General features: G+C 46.8%; 1 protein-coding gene across 1 annotated transcript; it reads right to left on the reverse strand.

The window, feature by feature from the left end:
* Positions 1 to 364: 364 nt before the first annotated feature.
* Positions 365 to 9,313, reverse strand: LOC143300675 (cAMP-regulated D2 protein-like). Its single transcript, XM_076614518.1, has 7 exons — positions 9,236 to 9,313; positions 8,595 to 8,804; positions 8,138 to 8,261; positions 6,883 to 7,096; positions 6,378 to 6,508; positions 3,276 to 3,438; positions 365 to 1,533 (listed from the first exon to the last, which is right to left on the reverse strand). The coding sequence occupies exons 2-7, from the start codon at positions 8,771 to 8,773 to the stop codon at positions 686 to 688; spliced, it is 1,659 nt and encodes a 552-aa protein (XP_076470633.1). The 5' UTR covers positions 8,774 to 8,804; positions 9,236 to 9,313; the 3' UTR covers positions 365 to 685.
* Between the last annotated feature and the right edge of the window lie 4,590 nt (positions 9,314 to 13,903).

The raw sequence follows: 13,903 nt of genomic DNA on the forward strand, positions 1-13,903 counted from the left end.
TCTTTTTATCTGGGAGTCGGGGGTAATGCTGGTAGTTTTACTTCTTCTTTTTTTATCTGGGGTCGGGGGTGATGCTGGTAGTTTTACTTCTTTTTTTTTATCTGGGGGTCGGGGGTGATGCTGGTAGTTTTACTTCTTTTTTTATCTGGGGGTCGGGGGTGATGCTGGTAGTTTTACTTCTTTTTATCTGGGGTCGGGGGTGATGCTGGTAGTTTTACTTCTTTTTATCTGGGGTCGGGGGTGATGCTGGTAGTTTTACTTCTTTTTATTATCTGGGGGTCGGGGTGATGCTGGTAGTTTTACTTCTTTTTTTTATCTGGGGTCTGGGGTGATGCTGGTAGTTTTACTTCTTCTTTTTTTTTATCTGGGGGTCGGGGGTGATGCTGGTAGTTTTTACTTCTTTTTTTATCTGGGGTCAGGGGTGATGCTGGTAGTTTTACTTCTTTTTTTATCTGGGGGTCGGGGGTGATGCTGGTAGTTTTACTTCTTTTTTTTATCTGGGGGTCGGGGGTGATGCTGGTAGTTTTACTTCTTTTTTTTTTTATCTGGGGTCGGGGGTGATGCTGGTAGTTTTACTTCTTTTTTTTTTATCTGGGGGTCGGGGGTGATGCTGGTAGTTTTACTTCTTTTTTTTTCTTACCTGGGGGACGGGGGTGATGCTGGTAGTTTTTACTTCTTCTTTTTATCAAGCATCATAACCTATGGTGTCCCAGAAGTCACACTCCTTCCCATGGTAGTCGCTTTCCACGACGCTCTGTGGAGTCTGGAACTTGAACACGGGCCACTGCCCCTCTTCCTGCCCGTACCGGGGCCACGCCGGCTTAGGGGAGGGGCCGGGGGAGTTGGGGTCGCCCGTCTTGGCGAAGTTGGTCCAGAAGTCCATGATCTGGGCACTGAGAGCCTCCTCGGCGCGCGTGAAGGTGAAGTTTCCGGTCCACTCGGAGTGGAAGAGGTAGACCAGCTCGCTGCCGTGGCAGACGCGGCCCTCGCAGAAGAAGACTGGCCCCCAGCCCGGGAAGGAGAAGGCATGGTTCCACACATATGTCCACACATCACGGAAGGAACCTCCTCCCGCGGGAGACGTCCTCAGCATGAGGCGGCTGGCGTTCCGCGCCGGGCAGGCCATGACTAGGTCCGTGCTCATCCTCACCATCTGCTCCCGCTCGTCGGACGGCTGGGTGGGCGGGTACACGCTGAGGATCTGCAGGGCGTGGGCCGGGTAGGTGGCCAGGACCACCTCCGCGTACGTCTGCACACCGACGGAGGAGTTCCACGCGCTGTATATGTACAGCACAGTCTCCTCCGAAGTGGTGCCCATCAGCAGCGGCTTGGGGCTGAAGCTGCCCTCACGCAGGAGCTGCAGAGGCTCAGCCTTGATGAGGTCCCCGTCCACAAACGGCCCCCAGGGCTCGAAGAACTCGAGCAGCTTGAGGGAGGAGACTTTGGAGCGTGCCTGGTGAGAGGCGTAGGCCAGCTGTTCGGAGGTCTTGGACCGGAGGCAGGGAAGGTCCCTGGGACGACAGCCTGCCAGTTCTGCAGCAAAGGGGTTGTTGTTGTTGGTGGTGGTGGTGGTGGTGGTGGTGGTGTTGTTGTTGGTGGTGGTGGTGTTGTTGGTGGTGGTGGTGGTGTTGTTGTTGTTGTTGGTGGTGTTGCTGTTGTTGTTGGTGGTGGTTTTGTTGTTGGTGGTGGTGGTGGTGTTGGTGGTGGTGGAGGTGTTGTTGTTGTTGTTGTTGGTGGTGGTGGTGTTGGTGGTGATGGAGGTGTTGTTGTTGTTGGTGGTGGTGGTGGTGTTGGTGGTGGTGGAGGTGTTGTTGTTGTTGGTGGTGGTGTTGGTGTTGGTGGTGGTGGTGTAGGTGTTGGTGTTGTTGGTGTTGTTGTTGGTGTTGTTGTTGTTGATGGTGTCGGTGGTGCTGGTGTTGTTGGTGTTGGTGTTGTTGTTGTTGTTGGTGGTGGTGGTGTTGTTGTTGTTGTTGTTGTTGTTGTTGGTGGTGGTGTTGCTGTTGTTGTTGGTGTTGTTGTTGTTGGTGGTGGTGGTGGTGGTGTTGCTGTTGTTGGTGTTGGTGTTGTTGTTGGTGGTGGTGTTGTTGGTGGTGTTGTTGTTGTTGATGTTGGTGTTGGTGTTGTTGTTGATGTTGGTGTTGGTGGTGGTGATGGCGTTGTTGTGTTCGGCCTCGCAAAGTTTTTTTTTTTCTTCTTCTCTCTTTCCAGACGATAACGCTTTGTAATCAGTTAAAATCAGAACTGGACATTGTAAGAAAGCAAAGTTTGGTTTGTTGTTGTTGGTTTTGTTATTGTTGTTGTTGTTGCTGTTGTTTTCGTCCTTACAAAGAAGGTTTTTCTCTTCTCAGAAGAAAACGCTTTGTAACCAGCTAAGCAAAACTGGACATTGTAATCAAGCAAAGCTTGGCTTGTTGTTGTTGGTTTAGTTGTAGTTGTTGCTGCTGTTGTTTTCTCCTTGCAAAGGTTTTTCTGTTTCCAAAAGATAACGTTTTGTTATCAATTAAGCATAACTAGACACTGTAAGAAAGCAAAGTTTGGTTTGTTGTTGTGTTGTTGTTGCCGTTGTTGTTGTTGTTGCTGCTGCTACTGCTGCTGCTGCTGCTGCTGTTTTCGCCCTTAAAGTTATGTCTCTTTCCAGACAATAACGTTTTGTAATCAATCAAGCAAGACTGGACATTGTAAGAAAGCAAAGTTTAGTTTGTCTTTGTTGGTTTTGTTGTTGTTGTTGTTGTTGCTGCTGCTGCTGTTTTCACCCTAGCAAGGAATGTTCTTCTATTTCTAGATGATAACATTCTGCAGTCAATCAGACATTACTGGACACTGAAAGAAAACAAAATGTAGTTTGTTTGTTTTGTTGTTGTTGGTGTTTTCGCCCTTGCAAAGGAGGTTCTTTTCTTTCCAGATGATAAAATTTTGCAGCCAATCAACCATAAATGGACACCATAAGGTAGCTACGTTTTGCTGGTGTTGACACTATTCATTCATTCATTTACTTATTTGTTTAGTTAGTTAGTTAGTTAGTTATTCATTCATTTATCTATCTATCTATAAGTTTGTATGCTTGACCATCATTCACGTGTTTGTTTTTTTTTTTTTTTTTTTTTTTTTTTTTTTTTTTTTTTTTCGGGGAGGTGGGGGGGAGGGGGTATAATCTATGAAGGCCATCTTCACATTTTTGCAGAGACAGCTCGGATGGACATGGGCTGTGCTGTACGTATGATGGTCAGCTTTAAGGAAACAAACATACTCGAGTCATCATGAACGCTTTGTTTTACCTGCGAAAAGACCACCCAACACGATGGCTTCCGGAAACCGTTTGTAGGGGATGGAGATGGGAGAGCTCTCCATGATGGCGTTCTGGAAGTAGGGGGCGCTGCCCGATGACGTCAGGTGGATCAGCGTGGACTGTGCCCCGGCGCTTTGGCCAAACACCGTGACCTGTGGTTGTCAGAGAGAGGTGTGTGTGTGTGTGTGTGTGTGTGTGTGTGTGTGTGTGATGTTCTGTAACAGTGATATAATATGACTGATAGCAGTCTACGTAACTGATTTTAGACTGCCGGGAAACAGACCCTGGCCTGACTGATCCACTCCAGGGGGTTGAACCATTGGCAATGGTATTAACTGCCTGAAAAATGTTCAGTATTGTGCAAACTACTGTTGGTGTAGTACGTGCTAGTGTGGGGTGGGAGAGAAGGGGGATGTGTTCCAGTATAGTGACATTACTGTAATACAATTTGTAATATTATGTAGGTTGTGTACACATGTTTTGAGCACAAAATATACTTAAATGTGGAATGTATTTACTAAATTAGAGGTGTACGAGAGAGAGAGAGAGAGAGAGAGAGAGAGAGAGAGAGAGAGAGAGAGAGATAGATATTACAAGAAATACATCTTTATACATGAGGTTACATAGATATCTATTTAATGAAAGAGTTGTTTGTTGTGTTCATATGTGTGTGTATCTCTCTCTCTCTCTCTCTCTCTCTCTCTCTCTCTCTCTGTGTGTGTGTGTGTGTGTGTGTTAGGTTCTGTAACAATAATATAGTATGACTGATAGCAGTCTACATAATTGATTTCAGACAGCTGAGAAACAGACCCTGGCCTGACTGATCCATTCCTGGGGGTTGAACCATCTTGTGTATGGAATGTAACTGAACTTTATTTCTTATATAAAATTGAATCCTTTTTCACTAAAAAACAAAAAAGCAAATTCGAGTTTGAACAATTATTTGAAACATCATTTTATTATATAAAATAGGCATGCACGTTGTTAATATCTGTATTCACTTTTTTTCACACTGTGAGTGATGGCTTAGAGGTACCGTGTCCACCTAGGAAGCAAGAGAATCTGAGCGCGCTGGTTCGAATCATGGCTCAGCCGCCGATATTTTCTCCTCCTCCACTAGACTTTGAGTGGTGGTCTGGACGCTAGTAATTCGGATGACACGATAAACCGAGGTCCTGTGTGCAGCATGCACTTAGCGCACATAAAAGAACCCACGGCAACAACGGGGTTGTTCCTGGCAAAATTCTGTAGAAAAATCCACTTCGATATGAAAAACAAATAAAACTGCACGCAGGAAAAAATACAAAAAATGGTTGTCGCTGTAGCGTAGCGACGCGCGCTCCCAATTTCACACAGAGAATTCTGTTGTGATAAAAAGAAATACAAATACAAAATACAAATATAAATTACACTTTTTCTCAACAATTAAGCTTATAATCCAGTAATGAACAGTTTTTGTTTTTCATACATAGTAAAAAGCTCACTGTTCAGTTACATCTTATGTATTTATATAAATACACGTATAAAATGTAAGTAAACTATATTTAACATTTGAATTTTTACTTGCATGTGTCAGCATGTAATGCAGCCGCAGAATACCATCATCACAGATGAACTGAAGTGTGCCTGCTTCTTGATTATTTTTTTTTTTCACATAAGAAGGAAGTCTATGGTTAGCAACCATTATCATGGTAGATTCACTTTCAGGCAATTTTAACAGATAAACCTACTCAGGTGGGGTATGAAACTGAGTATTGTTTGACTTCTCAAATAGATGTATATATGACTTTGAAGTTTACACCACAAAAAGAGTGACTGTTTTAAAAAATGGTCCAGATTTTGAAGTAATTATATATATATATATATATATATATATATATATATATATATATATATAGAGAGAGAGAGAGAGAGAGAGAGAGAGAGAGACAGACAGACAGACAGACAGACAGAGACAGAGAGATAGATAGATATAGATATGTGTGTTGATTCTTACTGAATCAAGGTTATCACAAAAATATGTAATGTGATGAAAATGTATTGTAAATGTCATTTTTTTTCTAATATTAATTGTAATCATAAAGCAGACAGGTACATTGTTAATACCCATATTGAGTTTTTCACATTGTATTAATTTTTTCTAAATAATTAAGCTTATAATGCATTACTTAATAGTAAAAAACAAAAACAAACAAAAAAACCCACCAAAAAACACACGCAAAAGTTCAGTTACATCTTATATATTTATACTCGAATAAAATATAACTTAACTTTATTTTCTATCTTGTGTGTGTCTGTGTATGTCTGTCTTTGTTGGTCACACTTAGGTGCACTTCCTCTTTCATTTAACAATAGCAAGTGTGAGTTAGAAATGATTATTTTTTCCTTTGTGACTCTAATTTTGAAAAAAAAAGTGAAAAAAAAGTGAAATCCAACACAACTTTGTGTGGTCTATATTTTTATGTTGGGAGGTGCACATGACTTTTTTGTTTTGCAATTGATTTTTGAGTGTTTTTGTTCAATTGTTGTAGTAAGTGTGTGTCACAAGTGAGTCTTGAAGGCCTTGCCTCTCTTGTTTATTCTTTCATTTTAGTTTTAAATGCATATTTTAAACGTCGGTATTTTCATTGTACAGTGCAATTGTGCATGTCTTACATGGAAAGGCACTTTACAAATTAAATCATCATTATTATTATTATTATTATTATTGTCACTGTTATCATCATCATCATCATCATCATCATTATGATTATTATTATTATTATGATTATTATTATTATTATTGTTGTTGTTGTTGTTGTTCTTGTTGTTCTTGTTGTACTTGTTGTTGTTGTTGTCACTGTTATCATCATCATTATTATTATTATTGTTGTTGTTGTCGTCCTTGTAAATGTTATCCTTGTTGTTTTTGTTGTTGTTGTAATACATTTTTTTTTATTCAGTAAAGTCAGTTACACCATTATTTAATCAAGACACAAACAGTACTAACTACTTTTCAATTCAAAGGTTTAACAGTCAAGGGATACATGGCACGTGCTTCATTAATTAACAAACTTTTCATTCTGGGGACTATTATTGATGGGGTACCCACCCTAGCAGGGTCTCCGCCAAAGGCCCCAATGTTGGCATTGACCCACTTCAAGGCTTGCTGTTGGTCCAGAATTCCGTAGTTGCCCCGCGCGTCATCACTCGTTTCCCCGGTGACCAGGAAACCAAGCGCTCCTTTTAAAAGGTGTCCTTGGTCAATTTCTTCTTAACTTCTTCTTCTTCTTCTTCTTCTCTCTCTCTCTCTCTCTCTCTCTCTCTCTCTCTCTATATATATATATATATATGTGTGTGTGTGTGTGTGTGTGTGTGTGTGTGTGTGTGTGTGTGTGTGTGTGTGTGTGTCCGTCCCCCTCTCTCTCTCCCCACTCCCCCCAATCTCTCTTTCACACACACACACACACACACAAATGCCCACGGATACATCCATACACGCGTCGCATCTTCCCCTTTGCCTTCCCCCTGCCCCCACTCCACCCCAAACACACACACACACACATACCTCCCCCTCTCCTATCCCCCCCACCCCCCATCCACACCCACCCACCCACCCAAGCGGTAATTGATGGTGACGAGAACTACGCCCCTGGTGCCAGCCAGACGTCGTCCGTCAAAGAGAGGCGAGGAACCGGCCAGGGAGTCAAAGTTGCCGCCGTGGATGAAGAGCATGACTGGATACCCCGTTCCGTTGTTCTTCTTGCTGTCGTTGGCTGCTGCTGCGTCTCTGGGGGTGTAGATGTCCAGATACAGGCAGTCCTCAGACGTCTTGGGCAGGACAAATGGTAATGATGACGATCACAACTAAAATGTATGTATGTATGCATGCATGCAAGTGTACCCATGTATGCCAAATGTTCATAATTATGGGCCATAGTGTGATGCCTTTATTTGATATACTGTTAGATGGCTTTGGTATGGTTATATGCCTGTGTTAGTTATAGTTTTATATTTCATGTCTACAGCGATGGTTTTTGTATATGTATGGTTGTGGTTGCTGTGGATATGGTTTACTTGAAGGTGACATTTTGTCATTTTATGTCTTTTATGTATACATGTTGAATGATGTGATTCTCATACTTTGCTTATGTGCTTCAGTTACACAACTAATCAATTTCTCTTCGGACTTACTGGAGATCATATAAAAATCTGTACTCTATAGTTTGTTTGATGAAGGATGTGGAACAACCATACTTGCTTCTTTACAACCAGCCCTCGGAGCAAAGAGAAAAAAAAAACAGTCTAGAGTTACCACACACACACACACACACACACACACACACACACACACACGCACGCACGCACGCACACACACACACACAATGAAGGAATCATAAATAGAAAGAAAAATCGTACCCACAAACAAAAACAACCACCCATACCCACCAACAACAACCACCAACAATAACCACCACCCATACTCACCACCAACCACAACCACCACCCATACCCACAACCACCCACATCCACCACCCATACCCGCCAACAACAACCACCACCCATATCCACCAACAACAACCACCACCCATACCCACAACCACCAACAACCACCACCCATACCCACCAACAACCACAACCACCACCCATACCCACCAACAAAAACAACAACAACCCACACCCACCCCCCACATCCACCACACCACAAGCACCACCCACACCCACACCCACCACCACACCCACCATCACCACCCACCAGTCCACAAGTACCCCCCACACCCACCAGTCCACAAGCACCTCCCACACCCACCAGTCCACAAGTACCCCCCACACCCACCAGTCCACAACACCACCACAAACACAAGCTGATACCTGTGTAGGACAGACGAGTGGAGGGGTGAGGCGTTGACAGTCATACTGGGGACAGGCGGGTTTTATACGGGTGGCCTTGTACACCTCGCCGCCCCACCCTTTGGGCTCCAGCGGCGCTTTCCACCTAAAACAGACGTTCGCACGTGCGCGCACGTACGTATACATATGAAAACACGCGCACATGCATACATTTACTTACACACACGCAGTGTACGCACACACACACGCACATCGCAGCGGCGCGCATTTTCACCCACAAACATACATGCAGCGCCTGCACGCACACATGCATGCAGCGCCTGAACGCGCGCGCGCGCGCGCACACACACACACACACACACACACACAGAAGAGCGAGACAGAAGAGAGGGGGAGACAGACAGACGGAGAGAGAGGGAGATAGGGAGGAGATAGATGAGATATCAAGACGGACGGACAGACAGACAGACGGACAGACCTCATTTCCCCAACGGGCGGACTGGCGAAAGGCACCCCGTAGTACACAGCCACCGTGTCGTCCAGGTAAAGTCCCTCAATTTTCCCGAACCGAGTAGTAACCTGTGGTGAGTTTTCTCCCCTCCCCCATACAGCAGTCCACAGCGTCGCCAAAAGGGCCACAGTCGTACACGCTTTCATCTCGGGGCAGATTTCTTGGTAGGCAGCGTCTCTGTGATTTGAAGTGAAGAGCAGGCGACGAAGAAGAAAAGGAAGACCGTCTTTTTACAATCTTCTCTATGAATGTTGTTCATATGAACTGTCAAACCACATAGTTATGTTTTGCTGATTTTTCCGTCAAACTTGGAAGTAAGTATGAAGAAGGTATAAGTAAACACGCTCGTAACCAAATTTTAATTAGCATGTCACTTCATTTCATAACCATCAACGAATCAGTAAGCATGATTAGTAAATACGTTCACACCCACACCAACGCATCACTTCATAACTATAAACAAACCATGTAAGAAGGATAAATAAATCTTTTTATAACCAGACTAACATATCACTTTAATGTCATCATTACAGGTAGGTAGGATCTGTCCACACGATCATAATAAAACACACACACCATTTTCAACACTGTCAACAAGCCGCACCTACCACAATTGCCCAGCCAGCAGACCAATGAAACAACTGTAGAGGATATATGATACACACGTTATCGACAGCGGCGGAAAGCGGTCAGACGTATCTATCAGCAGAGGAGAATCACATGATTTACACCGATAACACTCACTTGTAGTTTAGGAGTTAGGTGGCAGAATGGTTAAGACGCTCAGCTGCCAATACAGAGAGTCCGTGAGGGTGTGGGTTCGAATCCCGCTCTCACACTTTCTCCCAAGTTTGACGGAAAATCAAACTGAGCGCCTAGTCATTCGGATGAGACGGTAACCCGAGGTCCCGTGTGAAGCACGCACTTGGCGCACTGAAAAAAAAAAAAAAAGAACCTATGGCAACGAGAGCGTTGTCTTCTGGCAAAATTCTGTAGAAGAAATCCACTCTGATATGTACATAAGCTTATAAGCATGCACCCAAGGCCTGACTAAGCGCGTTGGGCTATACTGCTGGACAGGCATCTGCCTAGCAGATGTGGTGCAGCTAATATGGATTTGTCCGAACGCAGTGACGCCTCCTTGACTCGGAGAAACTGAAACTGAAACTGGTTGATCAGTATAATTCAGTATAGGAGGCACACGTCGGGAATAACCAGCAATGGGAATCAAATGTGTCGCTGTGATTTTGCTCACATGAAAGTAGGTATATATAGAGTCTCGGCGGCTTTATTTCGAGAGGAGAATGGAGACTTGAGAGGGATGGGGGGTTGGGTGAGAAGTATCGGGGGAAAATCTGAACGAATGAAAGAAATATCGGGTAGATACATTTTGTTCTATGACTGTTGCTGCTGATATTCCGTCTCCTCCTTCCCCATCTCTAATTGCTAAAAAGATAAGATAACATTGACACCTTGACACGATACGATCCACTAACGTAAAGGCAGGAAATGGTATCCACAACTATCAAGAAGACACGGACTACACGTACAATACAATCAAACGACAGGATAATACACGGACTACACGTACAATACAATCAAACAACAGGATAATACATGGACTACACGTACAATACAATCAAACGACAGGGGATGCGTGCCCACCGATCAGTGGAAGGACAAACAAGATATCAGTAGGCGTTTGGGTCGTGGACACTGATAAGGATAGTTCTGTGGAGCGTTGGCCCAGTGGCAATGCTTCCCACTAGGAACAGGGTGGCCACGTGTTCGAATCCCGTGTGTGTGTGTGTGTGTGTGTGTGTGTGTGAGGGCGCGTGAGTGTGGGTGCGTATGTGTGTGTGTGTAAGAGAGACTATGAGAGGGTCTTTGCTGATGTGTCTGGGTCCGTACGTATATGTAGTGCGGCCATGTGAGCTCGCCTCCATTGTTTCAGACTTGAACATACGTCTTGGCATTTGATGGTGAGCTTAGTCTGGGTGTGGCCCTACCCGGGGTGTGCTGTTCTGACAACTGACCCTGATGTCGCGCAGCCTGAACACAAACAACAGGTTCGGTTTCTCAGATCACTGCATCAGTTCGGACGAATCCATATACGCTGCACTACATCTGCTGAGCATATTATGCCTGACAGCAGCATAACCCAACGTGCTAGTCAGGCCCTGAATGCATATATACATTTAGAGAGAGAGAGAGAGAGACAGAGAGAGTATGCAAATAAAAGTGGAGTTCAACAAAATGCCAGAGGACAACACTTTTGTTGCTGAAGGTTCTATTCCTGTGTACCAAGTGCGTGCTGCGCACGGGACTTTCGTCGGTTTATCGTCATAACCAAATGACAAGACGCTCAGTTTGATTTTCCAGTCAAACTTGGAATAAAGTCCGATTGAGAGCGGGAATCAAACCCTGACCCTCGATTACGGACACAGTACTGGCAGATAATTATAGCGTCTCAACCATTCTGCACCTTCTTCCTGCTACAACAACAGCTACATAACATCACCACTAAGCTGCACACGGCACTACGAGGAAAGCCCTTACCTCGAACCCACAGGGAAAAGGAAAAGAGGACGCCAAGAACTGCATGGCGCTGCAGCCTTGAGGCAGACAGACATGGAGAGGACGCCAAGAACTGCATGGCGCTGCAGCCTTGAGGCAGACAGACATGGAGAGGACGCCAAGAACTGCATGGCGCTGCAGCCTTGAGGCAGACATGGAAAGGACGACAAGAACTGCATGGTGCTGCAGCCTTGAGGCAGACATGGAGAGGACGACAAGAACTGCATGGTGCTGCAGCCTTGAGGAAGACATGGAGAGGACGACAAGAACTGCATGGTGCTGCAGCCTTGAGGAAGACATGGAGAGGACGACAAGAACTGCACGGTGCTGCAGCCTTCAGGCAGGCAGGCATGGAGAGGACGCATGGTGCTGCAGCCTTGAGGCAGACATGGAGAGGACGCCAAGAACTGTATCGTGCTGCAGCCTTGAGGCAGACATGGAGAGGACGCCAAGAACTGTATCATGCTGCAGCCTTGAGGCAGACATGGAGAGGACGCATGGTGCTGCAGCCTTGAGGCAGACATGGAGAGGACGACAAGAACTGCATGGTGCTGCAGCCTTGAGACAGACATGGAGAGGACGCCAAGAACTGCATGGTGCTGCAGCCTTGAGACAGACATGGAGAGGACGCCAAGAACTGCATGGTGCTGCAGCCTTGAGACAGACATGGAGAGGACGACAAGAACTGTACGGTGCTGCAGCCTTGAGGCAGACATGGAGAGGACAAGAACTGCATGGTGCTGCAGCCTTGAGGCAGACATGGAGAGGACGCCAAGAACTGCATGGTGCTGCAGCCTTGAGACAGACATGGAGAGGACGACAAGAACTGTACGGTGCTGCAGCCTTGAGGCAGACATGGAGAGGACAAGAACTGCATGGTGCTGCAGCCTTGAGGCAGACATGGAGAGGACGCCAAGAACTGTATGGTGCTGCAGCCTTGAGGCAGACATGGAGAGGACGACAAGAACTGCATGGTGCTGCAGCCTTGAGGCAGACATGGAGAGGACGCCAAGAACTGCATGGTGCTGCAGCCTTGAGACAGACAGACATGGAGAGGACGCATGGTGCTGCAGCCTTGAGGCAGACATGGAGAGGACGACAAGAACTGCATGGTGCTGCAGCCTTGAGGCAGACATGGAGAGGACGCCAAGAACTGCATGGTGCTGCAGCCTTGAGGCAGACATGGAGAGGACGACAAGAACTGTATGGCGCTGCAGCCTTGAGACAGACAGACATGGAGAGGATGCATGGTGCTGCAGCCTTGAGGCAGACAGACATGGAGAGGACGCATGGTGCTGCAGCCTTGAGGCAGACATGGAGAGGACGACAAGAACTGTATGGTGCTGCAGCCTTGAGACAGACAGACATGGAGAGGACGCATGGTGCTGCATCCTTGAGGCAGACATGGAGAGGACGCATGGTGCTGCAGCCTTGAGGCAGACAGACATGGAGAGGACGCCAAGAACTGCATGGTGCTGCAGCCTTGAGACAGACATGGAGAGGACGCCAAGAACTGCATGGCGCTGCAGCCTTGAGGCAGACAGGCATGGAGAGGACGCATGGTGCTGCAGCCTTGAGGCAGACAGACATGGAGAGGACGACAAGAACTGCATGGCGCTGCAGCCTTGAGGCAGACAGACATGGAGAGGACGCCAAGAACTGCATGGTGCTGCAGCCTTGAGGAAGACAGGCATGGAGAGGACGCATGGCGCTGCAGCCTTGAGGCAGACAGACATGGAGAGGACGACAAGAACTGCATGGTGCTGCAGCCTTGAGACAGACATGGAGAGGACGCATGGTGCTGCAGCCTTGAGGCAGACATGGAGAGGACGCCAAGAACTGCATGGTGCTGCAGCCTTGAGGCAGACATGGAGAGGACAAGAACTGCATGGTGCTGCAGCCTTGAGGCAGACATGGAGAGGACGCCAAGAACTGTATGGTGCTGCAGCCTTGAGGCAGACATGGAGAGGACGACAAGAACTGCATGGTGCTGCAGCCTTGAGGCAGACATGGAGAGGACGCCAAGAACTGCATGGTGCTGCAGCCTTGAGACAGACAGACATGGAGAGGACGCATGGCGCTGCAGCCTTGAGGCAGACATGGAGAGGACAACAAGAACTGCATGGTGCTGCAGCCTTGAGGCAGACATGGAGAGGACGCCAAGAACTGCATGGTGCTGCAGCCTTGAGGCAGACATGGAGAGGACGACAAGAACTGTATGGCGCTGCAGCCTTGAGACAGACAGACATGGAGAGGATGCATGGTGCTGCAGCCTTGAGGCAGACAGACATGGAGAGGACGCATGGTGCTGCAGCCTTGAGGCAGACATGGAGAGGACGACAAGAACTGTATGGTGCTGCAGCCTTGAGACAGACAGACATGGAGAGGACGCATGGTGCTGCATCCTTGAGGCAGACATGGAGAGGACGCATGGTGCTGCAGCCTTGAGGCAGACAGACATGGAGAGGACGCCAAGAACTGCATGGTGCTGCAGCCTTGAGACAGACATGGAGAGGACGCCAAGAACTGCATGGCGCTGCAGCCTTGAGGCAGACAGGCATGGAGAGGACGCATGGTGCTGCAGCCTTGAGGCAGACAGACATGGAGAGGACGACAAGAACTGCATGGCGCTGCAGCCTTGAGGCAGACAGACATGGAGAGGACGCCAAGAACTGCATGGTGCTGCAGCCTTGAGGAAG

Source organism: Babylonia areolata, chromosome 26 (genome assembly GCF_041734735.1).
Source record: "Babylonia areolata isolate BAREFJ2019XMU chromosome 26, ASM4173473v1, whole genome shotgun sequence".
Classification (NCBI taxonomy): Eukaryota; Metazoa; Mollusca; class Gastropoda; order Neogastropoda; family Buccinidae; genus Babylonia; species Babylonia areolata.